This window comes from Vulpes lagopus, chromosome 7 (assembly GCF_018345385.1).
Source record: "Vulpes lagopus strain Blue_001 chromosome 7, ASM1834538v1, whole genome shotgun sequence".
Classification (NCBI taxonomy): domain Eukaryota; kingdom Metazoa; phylum Chordata; class Mammalia; order Carnivora; family Canidae; genus Vulpes; species Vulpes lagopus.
The window spans coordinates 112357174-112377166 of NC_054830.1; the positions used below are offsets into that span (position 1 = coordinate 112357174).

At 36.7% G+C, this 19993-nt stretch overlaps 1 protein-coding gene across 1 annotated transcript in view; it reads left to right on the top strand.

The window, feature by feature from the left end:
• MEIKIN (meiotic kinetochore factor) overlaps positions 1 to 10743 on the top strand; it is a 69774-nt gene extending 59031 nt beyond the window's left edge. Inside the window, exons 12-13 of the mRNA XM_041762486.1 lie at positions 6780 to 6903; positions 10709 to 10743. Coding sequence (XP_041618420.1) covers positions 6780 to 6903; positions 10709 to 10743 — 159 coding nt within the window. The remainder of the gene's footprint in view (positions 1 to 6779; positions 6904 to 10708) is intronic.
• The last annotated feature ends 9250 nt before the right edge of the window (positions 10744 to 19993 follow it).

A 19993-nucleotide genomic window follows, 5' to 3' on the forward strand; every position in this document is an offset into this window, starting at 1 on the left:
TCTCTCTCTCTCAAATAAAAATAGATGAATAAATCTTTTTTTAAAAATCACGATATCACAAGGTCAGTCTAACAAGAATCTCCTTCTCATAGTGATGTCTTCTCATAGTAATTTTTAACCACTGAGACCTCCATTCTTTTCATCTGCTGTAAATCCCTAGCTGTATTTGCTGTATTTGGATTTGAGCCCAATTTCTCTCCCCTATTATAATACCCTATTATAGTGTCTTTTTAAAAAAAAGTATGGTTGACATGCAATCTTACATTAGTTTCAGCTATAACAACATAATGAATGAACTCTATTGCAAAATTTTGAATAAAATCTTACTGTATAATTTCTTCTTTAACTGTATGGATGTATATTTCCTTTCTTATTGGGTAATGTGCCTAGGATATTTCCAAACTGTTTTCTAAAGTGGTATTACCATTTTACATTTCCACCAACAATGTTTGAGACTTGTAGTTTCTCTACATCAGCGTTTCATCTGCGTTTAGTTTGGCCAATCTTTTAATCTGAACCTTTAGTTAAGTTAATCTTAACCTTTACTATGGTCAGTCTTTTAACTTTAACCTCTCCAATTAGTATAAAGTGATATCTTACTGTGGTTTTAATTTGCATTTCCCTAATGACCAATAATGTTGATCACATTTTTATGTGCTTATTTGTCATCTATATATTTACTTTGGTGACATACCTGTTCATATCTTTTGCACATGAAAAAAATGATTTTCTTATTTGTAGAATTTGAAGTGTTCCTTATATATTCTTGATGTAAATCCTTTATCTGATATATGCTTTGAAAGATATTCTCCCAGTCCATACTTTGTCTTTTTATCCATTCCACTTTTTTTAAAGATTTTATTTTTAAAGATTTTATTTATTTGTTTGTTTGTTTGTTTGAGAGAGAGACAGAGAGAGTGACAGAGATAGCAAGAGAGAGAGGACAAGCAGGGAGGAGAGGGAGAAGCAGGCCCCCCACTGATCAGGGAGCCTGATGCAGAGCTCGATCTCAAGACCTTGGGATCATGATCTGAGCCAAAGGCAGATACGTAACCAACTGAGCCACCCAGGTGCCCCTCCACTATCTTTTTTTTTTAATGAAAAAGCAGACTTTTTTGTGTATTTTACATATCATAAGATTCACCCATTTCAAGTTTACAGTTCTGTGATTCTTAGTATATTTATGGCGTAGTGCAACAATTACATATGTCAGTTTTAGAACACTTCAAATCCTTCACACTTATTTACAGTTAAGCCCTGTTCTCATGCTCAGTATTTAGGCAAATACTAATCTACTTTCTGTGTCTAGAGTAAACTTTCCTGGACATTTGTTATAAAAGGAATCATATAAGATGTAGTTTCTTGCAAAAGAGCGTCCCTTAAAGAACATAACTTTTAACTTTGATGAAGTCCAACTTGTCAATTTTTTTGTTTATTTTTTTATGAGTATGCCTTTGTTTTCATATCTAAGAAATCTTTGCCTAAACCAGTGTCACAGAGATTTTTTCCTAGGTTTTCTTCTGGAAGTTTTAAAGTTTTACCCTAATGCCTTTGAGTTATTTTTTTTCTTATGGTGTGAGGTACAGATTCAAATTTGTTTATGTATTTGCATACAGACATTCAATTATTCTAACAACATTTGTTGAGTATTCTTTTTCCACTGTATTGCCTTTCCGCATTTGTTGAAAAATGGTTATCCATGGATTTGTATGAGTTTGTGTAAGATTATACTGTTGTCTATCTTTGTGTAAGTCCCACAGAGCATTGGATAATGAGGCCCTATAATAATTCTTGAAATTAATGTTAGCTTCTAACTTTGTTCTTTTTCAATTATTTTGGTTACTTTAGGTCCTTTGCTGGTCTATATGAATTTTAGAATCAGCTTGTTGATTTCTACCAAAACAAAAAAAAATCCTGTGGAATTCTGATTAGAATTGCATTGAATCTACAGATTAATTTGGGGATAATTGATATCATGGCAATATTGAGTCTTCCAGCTCAGGAACAATGTATAGCCATCCATTTTTTAGGACTTCTTTAATTAATTTCTCCCCAAATTATTCTGTAATTTTCACTGTTCGGGTCTTTATTCCTACTTGATGTCATTATTTCCCACCCGATGACAGTATTTTATATTTTGATACTATTATAAATGGTATTCTTTTTCAATATCTGACTATTAATTGCTAGCATATAGAAATACTTTGTGTGTGTATGTACTGATCATTATTATTAGTCTGTTTGGGTTGCGATAATAAGATACCATAGACTGGACAGCTTAAACAACAGAAATTTATTTTGTCACAATCCTGGAGTCTGGCAAGTCCAAGACCAAGATGTTAACTTATTCAAGTCCTGGAAAGGCTTTCTTCTGACTTGTAGATGTTCATCTTCTTGCTATGATTTCACATGGCCTTTCTCTCTCTGTGTGAAGTTTAAAAGAGCTCTTATATCTCTTCCTCCTCTTAAAAGGGCACCAGAACTCTCAGATTAGGATTTTGCCCTTCTTAATTCAATTAACCTTTATCACCTTCTCACAGAGCCTATCTCTGATGAAAATCAGTTTCATTGGGAATTAGGGATTCAACATATGAATTTTGTGGGGACAGAAACATTCCATTCATAACAAGTGTGCTGCAAAGTTGCTAAACTTAATTATTATTTCTAGTAGTTCTCACCCCTACAAGTTTCCATGATGCCATAGGCAATTATGTTGTCTGTGGGGGAAAAAAGGATTTTTTTGTTTTTTATTTATTTACTTTTTATTTATTTATTTATTATAGTCACACACAGAGAGAGAGAGAGGGGCAGAGACATAGGCAGAGGGAGAAGCAGGCTCCATGCACCAGGAGCCCGAAGTGGGATTCGATCCTGGGTCTCCAGGATCGCGCCCTGGGCCAAAGGCAGGCGCTAAACCACTGTGCCACCCAGGGATCCCCGAAAAAAGGATTTTTTAAAAGATTTTATTTATTTAATTATTTTAGAGAAAAGGAGACAAAGAGTAGGTAGGGAGAGGTGCAGTGGGAAAGGGAGAGAATCTCAAGCAGACTCTGCGATCAGCGTGGAGCCCAGCACAGGGCTCAATCTCACCACTCTCTGATCATGGCTTCAGCCAAGATCAAGAGTTGGACCCTTAACCACTTGAGCCACCCAGGCACCCCTACCTCTGCCTTTTAATCTGGATGTCTTTTTTTTTTTTTTCTTGCCTAATTTCACTGACTAGGTTTTCCTGTCCAATGCTGGGAGATAGTGGGGAGAGCAGACACCCTTGTCTTGTTTCTGTATTTTAGGGGGAGCATTCAGTAGTTCACCATTAAATATGATATTAGCTATAAGGTTTTCTTAGGATGAGGAGGTTCCCATCTATTCCTATTATGCTTAAAAGTTTTTATCAAAAAAAAAAAGTTTTTATCAGGAATGGATGTTGGATTTTTGCTGAATGCACTTTTTGTAACTATTGAGGTGGTAATAGGATTTTTCTTTTTTTTTAAAAAAAGATTTTATTTATTTATTCATGAGAGACACACAGAGAGAAAGAAGCAGAGACATAGGCAGAGAGAACCAGGCTCCATGCAGGGAGCCCGATATGGGACTCAATCCCGGGTCTCCAGGATCACATCCTGGACTAAAGGCAGTGCTAAACTGCTAAGCCACCCGGGCTGCCCAGGATTTTTCTTTTTTAGTTTGTTAATATGGTGAATTGATGATGATTATGAATTGAATATAATATGCTGATTTACGTTCTAATGTTAAATCAACTCTGCATCCCAGGATAAATCCCACTTAGTTAAGGTGTATTTTTCTTTTTATGTATTGATGTATTTGATTTGCTAAAAATATTTTAGAATTTTTCCATCAGTGTTCATGAGAGTCTGTAGTTCTATCTATCTATCTATCTATCTATCTATCTATTATCTATCTATCTATCTATCTATCTATCTATCTATCTATCTAATATTTAGCATGCTGAGTTTAGCATGAGAGTAATGCTAGCCTCATAGAACAAGTTGGGAAGTACTCCTTCGTCTTCAATTTTCTGGAAAAGAATTAGTATTATTTCTGCCTTAAATGTTTAGTGAAGCCATCTAGGCCTGGAGTTCTCTCTTTTGGAAGGAAGTAAGCTGCAGTTAAAAATCTCTTTAGGGCTATTCAGCTTACCTATTTCTTCTTGAGTGAGCTTTGTTAGTTTGTGTATTTCAAGAAAGTTGTCCGTTTTCTATTAGCTGTCAAATTTATTGCCAAATGTTGTTTATATTATTCCCTGATTATCCTTTTAATATGTTGGTATCTGTAGTGATATAGCCTTTCTCATTCCTGATATTGGTAATTTGTGTCTTCTTTTTTCTTTCCACATTAATCTGGCTAGAAGTTTGGTTTCATTGATTTTTATCTATTGTTTTTCTTTTCTTTTCTTTTTTTTTTTTTTTTCAAAGATTTTACTTATTTAGTTATTTAGAGAGCATGAGCAGGGAGAGGGGCTGAGGGAGAGAGAAAGAGACATCTCAAGCTGACTCCATGCTGAGTGCAGAGACCAATGTGGGGCTTGATCTCATGACCCTTCAATCATGACTTGAGCTGAAATCAAGAGTCAGATGCTTAACCAGGTGCCCCGCTTTATTGTCTTTCTATTTTATATTTCATTGATTTTTTGCTTTCATATTATTTTCTTTTGTCTGCTTATTTTGGGTTTAAATTTGGTTTTGTTACTTTTACTTTCTTAATGTGGAAGCGGAGTTCTTTTCTACGGTAGATACTTAATGTTACTTATTCGCTTCAACTACTGCTTTAGCAGCATCCCACAAGTTTTTATATGCTGTAGTTTCATTTTCATGCAGTTTAAATACTTTCCACTTGCCATATCTGTTTATTCTTGGATCCATGGCCTTTGGAAGTATGCTATTTTTTGTCTACATATTTGGAAAATTTTCAGAGACCTTTCAGTTACTAATTGCTAAATTTAATCCCATTGTGGTCTAAGACCATTCTTTGTATGCTTTGTATGTATGCCTTTATTGAGATATGTTTTATAATCTATTTGGTTTATTTTGGTATATGCTCTACAACATTTGAGAATAATGCATATTCTTCTGTTTTTAGTAGAATGATCTACAGTATCAGTTGCATCAGGTTGAGTGGTAGTACTGTTCAAATCAATTGTACCTTTGCTGATTTTTTGCCTATTTATTCTATCAATTATTAAGAGGTATTAAAATATTAGACTATGATGATGGATTTGTCTATTTTTCCTTTTATTTCTACCCTTTTTGTTTTATATATTTTGAGGCTCTATTACTAGGTATGTAAACAATTAGAATTGTTTATGGTTGTTAGGTTTTCTTAATTAATTCACCCTTTTATCATTATGAAGGATCTTCTTTATTCCTGGTAATATTCTTTGCATATAAATCTACTTTTTCTGATATTAATATAGCTATTATATCTAGCTTTCTTTTGACTGTAGTTAACATGGTATATATATATATATATATATATATATATATATATATTTGTATACGTTTACTTTTCCTTAAAAAATGTTTTTTTAATTTTTAAATAAGTTTCAGGTTTGCAGCAAAATTGAGAGACATGCAGAGATTTCTTATATATCACTGCTTCAATACATACATAGCCACCACCATTATCATCCATGTACCAAGTGACATTTTTTTAATCCAAGGATGAATCTACATTGGCATACTATAATCACTCACAATCCATAGTTTAACTTAGGTTCCACTCTTGGTGTTGTGCATTCTATGAGTTTGAATAAAGGTTTACTATTGTCAGTATTTTAGATATTGGCCATCCTAATAGGTGTGTGGTAGTATCTAATTGCTGTTTTAATTTGCATCTCCCTGATGAGGAAATATGATATGGAACATCCTTTAATATGCTTACTTGCCATCTGTACATCTTTGGTAGATTCTCCCAAGAAAACTCTGGTTCTGTTCAGAAGAACAGAAATGATTCTGGGCAGAAAAATAGCAGATGCCCACCACAGAAAATGATATAAATTTTATAGTAGAAGTTGTTTCTATATAGGCTTTACTTACAATGGGAAGAGCCCTTGGTAAATACATATGTCTATTTCTGAGTTCTAAGAAACTAGATATGTCACTTTTGGAAAATACACTATTTCTTTATTCTAGAGTCTTTCTGTTTAATGGGCAGTTGTCAAAATTCATTGAGTTGGGGGCAGCCCTGGTGGCGCAGCAGTTTAGTGCCGCCTGCAGCCCGGGGTATCGAGTCCCACATCGGGTTCCCTGCGTGGAGTCTGCTTCTCCCTCTGCCTGTGTCTCTGCCTCTGTGTGTGTGTGTGTGTCTCTATGAATAAATAAATAAAAACCTTTTTAAAAAAATTCATTGAGTTGGGAAATCAAGGAATCTAGTATTTGGCTCAGAGTTAAAATAAATTTGTGTTTTAATTCAGTAAATCATGTAAATTTGCTCTCTTGCACTTTGGAGTGCTTGAATCTCAACTCTATCATTACTTTCTCTGTGTCCTTAGATAAGGTATGTAAATTCTCTGAACCTACATTTCCTCATTTTACAAGTGAGGATGATATAATCTGCTGTTTCTGGTTCTTGTGAGTATTAAATAAGCAAATGCTTAAAAACCAATTCATCAATGTCTAGAGTGGAGTAAGCATTTCACAAATGCTTCCTGTCATTAATATGTATGAAATATGGATGTTGAAATGATTTGCTTTGAAACAAAACAATGTATACCTATAGTACCTAAAAGAATTATGCACTATCTGCTTTTTTTTCTTTTTTAGTTTCCTTCAAATACACCAGAAATATGTTGTATTATTAGAGCAACACCAGGAACTAGACAAGTGAAAAGTAAAGGTGTTATTGTAAAGAAGAAGAAATATTCTCCACCTAAAGATATTCCCCAAGGTACTATTGTGTGAATGTAGAGCCTAGTTTTTGGATGATATAAAACGTTTTTTCACTGTAAATTCTTTATGCACACAGGAAGTACACTTGTAAACTGTATTCTGAAAGTTCTTGTACAAAGTGAAAATGGTAAAATTACAAAAAGTTTGGTTAGGTTTTAGAACTTGAGTAAAATATTTTTTTGAATGTCAGATATTTAATCTTGGAAAATTAGCTTATGCCATTGATTGAAATGTATTTATCTAGGATTACTTTTTCTTACAACTGTTTGAAATTTAGTGTTGTTGGCTCTCACTTTTAGTGAAAAGTGAAAATACTTTGTGAAAATTCTTTGTGAAAATACTTTTCAAATATTTTTGCGTTCACTTATCATTGGTTGAGAACTTCCTCTGTAAAAGGTACTGAGAGCTAAATATCTTATTATATCTCATTTATTTCTTACTATGGCTTTATAATAGGCAGATGTGTACTATTACCCTCATTTTATATGTGAAGAATCCGTGGCTTAAAGTGGTATGCAATTTGTCTAAGATCATACTGCTGGTAGTTGCAAGGAATTCAATCTTTCAAGGCTTTTAAACTCCAAGTTTATATTTTTCTGTTCTCCTAACTGTATATTAGACAGGATGTCTGATTAGTCATTGGAGCCTGGGAACTTTTATGAGTAAGAAAGCAGTTAAACAATTAAAATTTAATGGATTATGTACAACTTCAGTCCAACTAAACTGTCTTTTGCTCCTTGTCCCCATTTCTGCCACAGAGCCTTCCCTCAGCATTCCTCACAGAGGTCTTCTCTTTTTCCCTAAGTTCCTTGAATACTTTATTCAGTGCTACTCATTTGACACTTACTAACATATTACCACGTCACATAATTCACAATGCTAATTTTCCTATTCTTCAGGTTAGGAAATTTTCAAAGACAGAAACCACATAATAGATTTTGTTTTAATCTCTGTCTCTGATGACATTAGAATGGTGATAAGGAATAGTAGATGCCATGTCAGTTAGGGTTTTCCCAAAGAAGCAGAAGAGTAGAATATATCTACGCATATATACATATTCATATATATACACATATACATATGTGTTATTTTAAGGAATTGACTTAGGCAGTTGTAGAGTCTGGCTGAAACTGTAGGGTGGGTTAGAAAGTCTTGAGTAGGAGCTGATGATGCAGTCCTTAGGAGGAATTTCTTTTTTCTCAGAGAAGCCTCAGTTTTGCTCTTAAGGCCTTTTAACTGATTGGATGAGGTCTACCTAATTTCCTTTACTTAAAGTCCATTATTATAGATGTTAACCTTATCTACAAATTACCTTCACAGCAACACCAAAATTAATATTTAATTTAATTGGTTAATATAGCCTAATCAAGTTGACACATACAATTAACTATCACAGTCTACTTCATATCAACTTTGTAATCATATACCTCTCCTTAAACCATATTTAATCTATAATAAAGTAACAAAGTCATACTTTTCCCTAACATAATGCAGCTGTCCTACAAACAACCCAAAATGTGTCAATTCCTTCCCTAGAAGAGGATGCAAAATCCTTGGGTAGTGTTTACTCCTCTTCTTGATATCCTCTAACTCAAGTACTATAACATAGAGTTATCTTTTAATACATTTTATGTTAGACGATATAGGAATAAGGGAAGAAAACAAAGATATTTGCTTAAACAACTTTGGTGGACATAACTGTTATTTATAATTCTTCCTCCACTAGCATTTCACATTTCCTCTTCCCTCAGCAAGCACCTCAGCTGGTCATAGTTCTTAAAGTAGTGGGATAATATAAAACTCATTTAGTAGGGTCTGGGCCATTGGTCCCGCTTGGATAAAGTTGTTGTAATTTTCCATTGACCTTAATCACAGGGCATGGTAAGAGATGCCCTAAAGAATCTCCTGTATTCCAGACTTACTCTTCCTTGCCTCCATTGTGGAGGAAATTTCACTTTAGTGGTCAGGATCATTCACCCTAGATAGCACAGTAATTCCCTTCTTTGCTTGTTGATTCAGAGGCCTAAGGAGCCCAAAGCAGCCAGATGGCAGTCTTAGCTTCCAGTTTAATGGAATCATTGTTGTGTCTCATGGTGAAAGCATCCCTCCCTTTGGAACTAAGACCTCTAGACCAGCAGAGCATGGTCTGTTATGGGAGCAGGAAGTAGAAAATTTTGCTAGTGGGCTACTAAGGGTAATATTGAGTGATCTCATTTCCACCTCCATTTCTTGGTTCCTGGACCTGTGAATCGTGGCTGTGGGAGAAATAGCACCATATATTAGACGCTGATTCAGAGCATATACAACATTCTGGAGAATCTTGTCTCAGCCCTGCAAAATATTGCTGCCTAAAGGTTACTTCAACTGAGTCTTCAAAAGGCCATTCCACTAGTCTGTCAAGCCAACTGCTTCAAGATGGTGGGGGACATGGAAAGACTAGTAAATTCCATGAGCTTGAGCCTTTTGCCATACTTCTTGTGCTGTGAAGTGAGTTCTTTGATCAAAACAATGCTATGTGGGGTACCATGATGGTGGATAAAGTATTTTCTCAGTCCTTGGATGGTTGTTTTGGCAGTAGCATTGCATGCAGGGCAGGCAAATTCATATCCAGAATAAGTGTCTATTCCAGTAAGAATAAAATGCTGTGCCTTTCTTGATGGAAATGGTTCAAGGTCATCAACCTGCCACCCAGTAGCTGGTTGATCACTCCAGGGAATGGTGCCATGGTGCCATACTGTGGATTCATTGTTAATCTCTGCTGCTAACAATTGAATATTCATCAGTGGCTATAGCCAAGTTAATATTAGTGAGTTGCTGGGCCCATGCATAACCACCATCCCTGCCACCATGGCCACTTTGTTTTTTAGTTTATTGGGTGATGACGGAGGTGGCTGGAGAAAGAGGCTGACTGGTATCCACAGAATGGTTCATCTTATGATTCTTAAAGTTTTTGTCTGCTGAGATCACCCTTTGGTAGTATTCATAGGGGACACATATACCTACCTTCATGTTTTTGCCCATTAAGAGAGGTCTATCCACATACTTCTCTAAATTTCCTTGTCATCAGTTTTCCAAGGATGTCCCTTTTAGGTCCCTAACTATCCAGCCAAACTATTGGCCATAATCTGTGAATCAGTATATAACCATATATCTGGCTATTTCTCCTTCCAACAGAGTGAATAGTGAGATGTATTTCTTGAAGTTCTACCCACTGGAAAGATTTACCTTCACCAATTTCCTTCAGGGATGTCCCAGAAAGGAATGATAGGTCCTATAGATGACCCTTTTAGGTGTTGTCTGCATATCATGCAGAACCATCTGTAACCAAGTCTGAGGGTTTTTTTTCCTCAATCAGCGGGTTGTGGAGAACTCCCCAGGATGCCAAAAGTGCAGGCCGGGAGACAGAAGATAGCATAGCAGCAGTGGCAACCATGGGCATTTGGGCCATTTCCTCATCTAACTTACTTGTGCCTTTGGGGCTTGAGCTCAATTTCATATATATAACATTTCTATTTGACAATGCAGTGCTGTTCTACACAGCCAGCTTTGTGGCTTGATATATCAGACTATGTATAATTCATGGTGGGCAGCTCAGCTCTCATTGTAACTTGGCATCCCATGGTTAAGTATTCAGGCTCTCCTAAGGCCCAGTAGCAGACCAAAAGCTGTTTTGTAAAAAGGAAAGTAGTTATTAACAGAAAATGCTAGAGATTTTCTCCAAAATCTTAAGGACTTGTGCTGTGATTCACCTACAATATCCAAACATGTTTCACTAACCCTTCAGGCACCATTGGATCTGCTAGATATTATGGTACAAGTGGCAGAGCATCTTGCATAGTAGCCTGGATCTATTGTAAAACTTTCTTTTATTCTGAGGCTCCCTCAAAACCAGTAGCTTTCAGGCTCTTAGTAAATGGGTTGGAGTAGTACACTTAAATGAGAAATATGTTGACTGTAAAAGCTAAAAAGGCTTACTAGGCATTGTGCCTCTTTTGTTGTTGTTGTTGTTGTTGTTGTTGTTGTTGGAGGAGGACCCAGATGCAACAACTTATTCTTTACCTTAGGAAGTTTATCTCTCATATCACTGGGCCCCTAGACATTTAACTGAGGTGGAAAGAGACCCAGCTATTCCATTTCCCTAGGCCAAGGAGACCCAGCAATTCACTCCCAAGAGTATATCCAACTGAAATATGTACATATGTTCATCAAAAGATGTTTGCTAGAATGTTCATAGCAGGGTTTAGATAATAGCCCTAAACAAGAAATAATCCAAATGCCCATCAGCAGTTGAATGGATTAATAAACTGTGGTACCTTCATTTGTTGGGAGTGCTGTATAGCAGTGAGAATCAAAAATGTGCAGTTACATGCAACAGTATTGATAAATCTCACATAAGGAGTCAGACACAGTAGAGTACATTTAGCATTACTTATGTTTAGTACAAAGCTAGGCAAAACTAAACTATGATGAAAATCACCATAGTGGGCTATTAACTAGAAAGCGTTATGAAAGGAAGTTCTAGGGTATCATTAGTGTTTTGTTTCATTATCTGAATGCTGGTTACATGGGTATAGTAAGTCTGTGAAAACCCATGAAGCTTTACAGTACATATATGCATACTTTTCTGCGTAAATGCTATACTTCAATAAAAAGTTAAAAAATAAAAATAGAGAAACTTCTCTTAATTTGATCTTTTTGGCCAGCCATATTAATTTATGACATGAGGTAATGTCACAATTCTGGGTGTAAAAATTCATAAGTATGCAACAAATCAAAACTAAAATGAGTCTGGAAAGTTTTCCTGAAAGTTTAGACTGAAATTTTTAGTTTAATTCAGAGACCCCTCTGAAGAATGTTGAACCAATTATGCCACCTCCTGGCTTCTTTCAAGACTCTCACCTCATTTGGCAGCCTCTTCATTTAAGTAATTCCCTTTCAACTTCTGGCCACTTGTCTCTGCCTTTCCTTTAGTAAAAATAGCAAAGCCCCAAGCTAACTAGTGATCGTGTTATTTTAAACATGTAACAGCCTATTTTTAGTCCTGGCATTTAACATTTAGCTAGTTTGGCAGTTATCTAATCAGGACTGCAGGATGAAGCTCCCTTTTGATGACCTAGGACCCCTGTTCATTATGATGCTTGTTTATTAATAATGCTGATTTGAGAAAAAATGTGGTGAAAATGAACTACTAGAAGAGTCCAAAAGAGATGTGGTATGGGTAAGTAGAAGTTTGAGAACAGTGACAGCCCAACGAAAGAGGCCTTAGAAAACATCCAGTCCACAGTTTCTCAATGTATGGTCCTCTGACCACCTACACCAGAATTATTGTAGACCTGACAAATTACATTCCCTAGAGCTGTGGCACAAGGATCTGCAATTTGAAGAACTCTCACAGTGATTCCAATAAGCACTAAAATTTCAAAGCCATTTATTTTTTTAAAAAAAGATTTTATTAATTTATTCATTCATGAGAGACGCAGAGAGAGAGAGAGAGAGAGAGAGAGAGAGAGGCAGAGGCACAGGCAGAAGGAGAAGCAGGCTCCATGCGGGACTCGATCCCGGGTCTCCAGGACCATACCCTAGGCCTAAGGCAGGCACTAAACTGCTGAGCCACCCAGGGATCTCATCAAAGCCATTCAATGAGCTAGTCTATTTTGTTCATTTTACATAATAAAAATGACCTAGCCAGATCAATAAATGACTCATCCGAATTAACACAACTTATTACTGGTAGAATCAGAATTAGAACTTAGCTTTCTTGGTTTGCAATATTTTGGCTGGGTAGTTGTCAAACAAGGCATGGGGAGTGGAATAGGTAAGTCTGAGTTTCTCAGCTCATCCATACAGAGTAGTTTTGCTTCTCTTTGTTTTATACATTGGACTTCTGTATTCTATTTAAAGAGAGACTTTTTTTTTTTTTTTTGGCTGAGAAGAAGCCTGGGAAATCATTTCTTTGTACTTCTTACAGTTACAGCAAGAGATGTCTAATACATTATTACTTCTATTTGGCCAACAAGCTTGTATTACACACTGCGCTATTAGCTGCAGATAGGAGTACAGCCTCAGCCCTCCAGGGCTTACAGCCTAGTGATGAGACAGATCTCACAGTCTTCTGTCCAACATGATAAAACTGGAACAAGGCACTGCAGGAATCCAGGAGGGGATACTTTTACCTTTGCTTTGGAAGACTTCGAAACTAACTACCTTTTGGAAAATCAGACAAAACTTGAAGCTATCCTTATAATAAGGTTTTTTTATTTCTCTTTTATTTTGATCTTTAGAATGCATGATGAATAATGTGTTAAAAGTTCATATCTCAAGCTTGTAGTATAATAAGAGCCTTTAACTGGATACACATACATCTTTAGTGAGAAATTTGAGTTTTTAGATAATATGGCAGAAATATGACAAATGAGATGGAAAAGGGTTTGAGTATCCTAGGAATGGTAGTAGAAATCACTTAAGAGTAAGACATCCCTAAGTTCAAAACCTAGCTCTGTCACATGAGTAAGTTTCTTAAATTCTCTGACCTTTAGCCTCCTATCTGTAAAATTGGCATAATAGTAGTACTTATCTCAGAGAGTTGTTGTAAGGACTAGAGGTAAACTATGTAAGGCATCTGAAATCTAATAGTCACTCATTATGCAAGAAGTATTACTTATTTCTGTAGACTAGGTTAATTCCTCAAGACTAAGTTTTTCTTTTTCTCTTTGGAAATTATTCTTTATTAAATTGGAAAAAGCCTTAAATATATGGTATTGTTATATTTGATGATATATTTGGTTGTGCCATCATGTGTAAAGAATATAGCAGGTAATTGGGCAGCCCCGGTGGCTCAGCAGTTTAGCACCGCCTTCATTCAGCCCAGGGTCTGATCCTGGAGACCTGGGATCGAGTCCCACGTGGGACTCCCTGCATGGAGCCTGCTTCTCCCTCTGCTTGTGTCTCTGCCTCTCGCGCTCTCTCGCTCTCTCTCTGTGTCTCATGAATAAATAAATAAATAAAATCTTAAAAAAAATGAAAGTAGTTATGCTTGGCTGGAGTGGAGATTGGACTCTGAGAATTGAGTCTTGAGTAGTTGTCAGAGGACAAACTGTGGAGAGCCTCCTATGTCACACTGACTTTTGACTTTTCTGGTCAAATTTTTAATTAATTCATTCTGGTTAGAAGTTTTTCAATGACTTGAAAAGAAGTGAGCTTAGAAATAGAAAGATTGGGTGGCAGCTTTACAAAAGTCCTGAAGAACAGAGTTGAGAGTATCTGAGTGTATCTCAAAGTGTAGTGCTCAGACCAGCTAGGTAATTTATAAATAATGCATATTCACAGGTCATTGGTTCAGTGATCTGATTCAGTACTTCTGAGGTTTGAGAAGCAGTTTAAACTAAAAATGTGTATTGGTATAATTGCCAGGGCTTAGTGACTGATTAGGTACTGGTACAGGGTGGTGAGAGAAAAGGACAGTTAAAGGATGACTCCCATCTCTCCACTATTGTAAAGTTTCAGGAATGATATGTTCTAGGTGATGTCCATCCTTGGATAATGTGTGAAGCCAGAGTAGGGGTAGGTGAGACTAAGTAGTTGAGTGGGCCAATTACCAACTTGGGAAGTTACTACAAACTGGTAGGGAGCAGATTACTGGGGCCAGTTTTCAAAGTTTTTTAATAAATGAGCAGATACTGTCTGAGGTCAGTAAAGAAAACAATAGGGAAGAGTAGAGGGTAGAACAGGCAGTGCTTCCCAAATTTTAATGTGCTTGTGAATTGCTTGTTAAAGTGGAGATTTTGATTCATTGGATCTATAATGGAGAGACCAACATTCTACTTTTCTTTTAATTTCTTTTTCTTTTTTTTAAATTTATTCATGAGAGGCACAGAGAGAGAGAGAGAGAGAGAGGCAGAGACACAGGCAGAGAGAGAAACAGGCTTCACGCAGGGAGCCCGATGTGGGACTTGATCCCGGGTCTCCAGGATCATGCCCTGGACTAAAGGCGGCACTAAACCGCTGAGCCAACCCGGCTGCCCCAGATTCTACATTTCTAATTAATGTGATGATGAAATTATTGGTCCATGGACCACAGTTTGAACAGTTGAAGATAGAAGTCTCTGGTATTCAAACTTATCTGCATATCAGACTTTCCTGGATATTTGAGTCCCTTGTCAAGAGATTCTAATCTAATTGGTATGAAGTTTGACCTGTATGAAGGTACAATGAAGTTTTAGAATGATTGATAAAGGCCAGGGGCTGAAGTATGTCATAGTATGAAAGTGGCAGTGGGAATAGATAAAACTGGCTCCACTTGGAGTCTCCTGGAACCAAACGTTAGGGACAAAGTCCTCAGAATCCTGTATTGGGAAGAACCTGGGTTTAGCTACAGCAAAGAGTAGGAGAATACAAAGGAAGGGTGGGTAGGAAAATGTGGGAGGCTTCTTCCTGAGTAGTGGTTGAGGATGAGAAGCACAACTGGGTTACATGGCTGGAGTTAGAGGCCTTGTTAAGGCCACTGACGGCCATCTTTGCTGGGATTCCTATTGGAATGTTATCGAGTAGGTCTTTTTGTGTCTTCAAAGAGATATCCTCAGCATGTCCAGGAAGGAGTGAGCCAGCTATTCCCTTTTTAAAAATTATTTTTTAATGGCCTCTGGATTTCTAAGGCTTGACAGGATGAAACTACATTGGCTGGGTGTCAAGAGTTCTTGCCCCCAAGGATTGGTTATTAATAATTATTGGACACCTTCTTGTGATGTATCTGAAATAATCTATTGTTATATATTTTTCTCCAGATATTATAATAAAAACAAATGACAGAATGTAGCAGCCATCTGAATTTTCACCACTTTGAAGATCTACATGAATGTGAAGTCAAAGTCCATAAAACAGAATGTCTGCCTAAAAGTAGAGTAATTCAAAGATCAAAATTCTCTTAATTATTTGTGATATATTCTGGTGATGGAATTCTACTGAAATTACTTTTAATCAGTAAAGAAACATTCTTCTGAATGCCTCTTCAATATATGTATTTGTACTGTAAAATAAGAACAAATAACTTGTATACTAAACAGATGATTTCAGCTATTTATAGAGAGCAAAATACCAGGTTACTATGTAACTTCCTTTGTATTTTTTTCCCCAAGGTTTGTCCTCTGTATGCAGTAAAAGTAGTAAAGTTTTTGAAGTACTAAAAATGAAAATGCTTATATTACGAGCTATTTTTAACAGAACTTAATTGAAACCACATGAGTGAGAGACCTAATTCCAGGTCTGGCTGAAAGAAACTCTATACTCAAGTTTGCTGAAGCAGGGAATGTGGAATATGGACAATCAATCATACACTAAGTTTTTGATATATCACCTCATCCTCAAACCTCCTTTAGCTAATACTGTCTGTAAGATTCTGTGCATTTGTGTGTATGTGATATTATTTGTTACAGCATCTCCACACTGCCCTTTCTAAAAAGAAGCAGTCCTGTTGTCAGTGAACATAGTACAGTCATAAAACTGTTGGTAAAATTTTAGTTCTTGATCATTTACTAATATTATCATACATAAAAGTAAATAAGATTAAATTTTTCAAAGCTGCTTCAATAAGAAAGAAAATTCTAAAATCGATGAACCAATTTGAGTTTGTGTAGACTATTTAGCATTCATTTTTAAAGAGGAGTTCCATGAAGATATTTTTATAAATGATTTGACAAGGTCTTTAACAGACCTATTTGTGATTTCTATTTCACATTTCCATCTAGAGGTGAACTACAGGAAGGTTGTTAGGAAATGTTGAAGAGACCTTTAAAGATGAATGCTAAAACCAAATTTAGATCTGAATTTTTATTTTTATTTTATTTTATTTTTTTTAATTTTTATTTATTTATTTATTTATTTATTTATTTATTTATTTATTTATGATAGTCACAGAGAGAGAGAGAGGCACAGACACAGGCGGAGGGAGAAGCAGGCTCCATGCACCGGGAGCCTGATGTGGGAGTCGATCCCGGGTCTCCAGGATCACGCCCTGGGCCAAAGGCAGGCGCCAAACTGCTGCGCCACCCAGGGATCCCCTAGATCTGAATTTTTAAATTTATTTTTACTTTTTAAAAGATTTTATTTATTTATTCATGAGAAACACACAGACACAGGCAGAGGGAGAAGCAGGCTCCATGTAGGGAGCCTGACGTGGGACTCGATCCCAGGTCTCCAGGATCAGGCCCTGGGGTGAAGGCAGTGCTAAACCACCGAGCCACCTGGGCTGCCCATTGTGATGTTTTTAAAAGTAGAAATGTGACAAGCAGTGTGGGGAAGAAGAAATGAAATAGAAGGCCTATTCTCTACTTTCAAGGAGTTTATCATCCAAGTGGGAAGTGACAGAACAAATTACTTGATAGTTTCTAATCAGGTGGTGGGTTCCTGTGGGAAAGAATGACACCTGATTCTTAGGCTGGACCTGATAGGGCTGGGGGAAATAAATACTTATTACTTCATATCGCTGATAAGGAACATAGAGCTATCTCAGAAAGTGATAAATACTAAGACCAGGCTGATGTGATTTAGAAAGTGACAGAGCCTGGATTTGAAGGCAAGACTATTTAAGCCCAATTTTTTTTTTTTTTTTATCAGCTAGAGCATAGGGAAAAGTGGGAGGGGAAAAGGAGTTGCAACTGGCATTTAGGAGGCTTAGGGGTAGAGGGTATGAGTTCAATTATGATTAAGAGGAAGGAAAGTAAAATAAGCTTGATGGCTATCTAGAAGGCTTGAGAAGTCCAAAGAAGATTACTGCTGGCCAATCCTATGAGAAAGTTGTACTCTTAACTTCCTATCTGTGGGGAGGCCTCAGAGATCTTTCAGTGAAACTCCCTAGAAGAGCATCAAAGAAAGAGTTCTTTTCTTCAGGAGAGAGGGTGTTCATAGTTTTCATCACATTTTCAAAGTGTCTTAAAAAAAAACAACAAAGTGTCTGTGATCTAAAAACGGTTAATAATGGGACTGGACCCCTTTACTTCAATATATAACTGATTAATTTTAAGCATTTAAAAATTTCAAATTATACTTCATGAAAAAAAATCTCAGGTCATATGTACCCAGAAAATCCAGTTGCAAATGCATGAAAGGGCAGACGTGATGTCATTTCCATTTAAAAATTTGTAACTGGACTGTTTTTTCACCTCTCCAAGGTATAATTTATCATGGTTCAGTTGTGAATAGCCTCTTTATCTCATATCATGTTTATATGAACGTATAAGACTTTCCAGATCAAAGCGATCTACAACCTCTTCTACTCTAATGTTGATTTCTAACCTGTATTTTAAAATGTTGACCCATCTTACAGCTTAAATTCTCCCTTGACTCCATATATTCTTCGATGTACCCATTCTTCACTCTTTTACACCCAGATTTCCTAAAAAGAGTGCTGTCTACTTTTGCACTAGTCCCTCACTCCTCAGCCCTTCCTCCTCCTCCACCTACTCCCAATACACACGCAGTCTGGCTTCAGCTCTGGTTCTCCACTGACACTGCTCCACTCAAGGTTACCGCCAATCTCCTTGATGCTAATCTAAGGGGTATTTTTCAGTTCTCATCTTACCCAACCTCTCTCTCCCAGATAATGATATTGCAGACTAGTGCTCTCTTCTTGAAAGCCTCCAGTAAGGAATGACCTCTTGGAAACATTACTCTCCAGGCTTTCATCCAATCTCCAGCTCTTTCTCTTCCATTTCTTCTGAAGGCTCTTTCTCCTCTGTCCAGTCCTTAAATTTTGGTGCTTCCTAGTGTCCTCTCTAGGGTCTCTTCTCATGTTACATAGTCTCCCTGAGTGATCTCATCTCTCTCTGACTTCAGTTAGAGACCCCAGTGCAGTTGACCCCAAGCTTTTGTAACTGCCATGGATTTATGTAGTGGACATAAGTGGTGGTATCTCTGCATCTGTCCCCCAGGAGACTAGTTGTCCTTCTTTGTATTCACACAGCATTCTGTACTTGCCCACATCATAGTATTTATCATAATGTTAATTATAATAATTACAATTAATTGCCTGTCACATTCTTTTTTTTTCTTCCCAGATTGTCAGGTCCTTGAGTGAAGGAACTACACTTGTTCGTTATTGTGTTTCAATTTCCTTCTACCTCCATATTAATTGGGTTTTGAATTTCCAAGCCATATGATTTAGGTGGGATTGATCCCATCCTTAGTTCCAGGGGTGGGCCATAAATAGTTTTAATAAATTTTGTTTTGTTTTGTTTTAATAAATTAACATATCTCTCCCAACTCTGGCACAATGATTGGTTTAGGAATGAGGCCAAGGCCTAATATGATCCTATTGCTATAAAGCTCAGAGATTTTTTTCTGGGACAGATTTTTCCTTTTTCTCTTGGATTTTTATCCAAACAGATTTTACCAGAAAGGAAAGTTGCTGGCAGCCACCTGTGTCCACAAATGGAGACCTGGGAATGGAGTTCATGCAGCAAAATTAGAACTGTGTTAGAGAAACTGGATTCTCGATATCATTGTTGCAGTCCCTGGATGCATCTGTGTCTGAACTTTCCATCTACTTTAGGTCCAGTTCTGAGAGCTAATCAGTTTCTTTTTAGAACTATGCTAGTTTAGCTTGGTTTTCTATCATGTGTAACATAGGACATCCTGACTGATGAACTAAACCAAGGCCTGCCTAGACTTCTAGATTGGTATAGCCAGATGCTTACTTGTCATTACTACGTAGGTTCTCATGGCATCTCCTTTTCAACACAAACTAATGTGAAGTTATTTTCCCCATTAAATAGTTCTTCAATTTTCTGTTTCAGTGTTAGATATTTTCAGCCATCCATGTTACTTGAGCCAGAAATTTGGTTATCAGCCGTGACTCCTTCCTTTCTCTTATTTTCTTATAGGCAGTCATTCATGGAGTCCTGTTACTAAACAGCCCTCAGTATTTTCTACTTCTCTCTATTCCTTTGGCTTTTCTCTGAATTCATGCCAGTATTTTCCTGTGTGGTTTGGTGTAACAACCTTACCACTAGATTCTCAACTTTTATTCTTTTGTCACCTATACTTAATTTTCCACAATGCATCCAGAAGGAGCTTTCTAAAATGTTCATCTCATCATG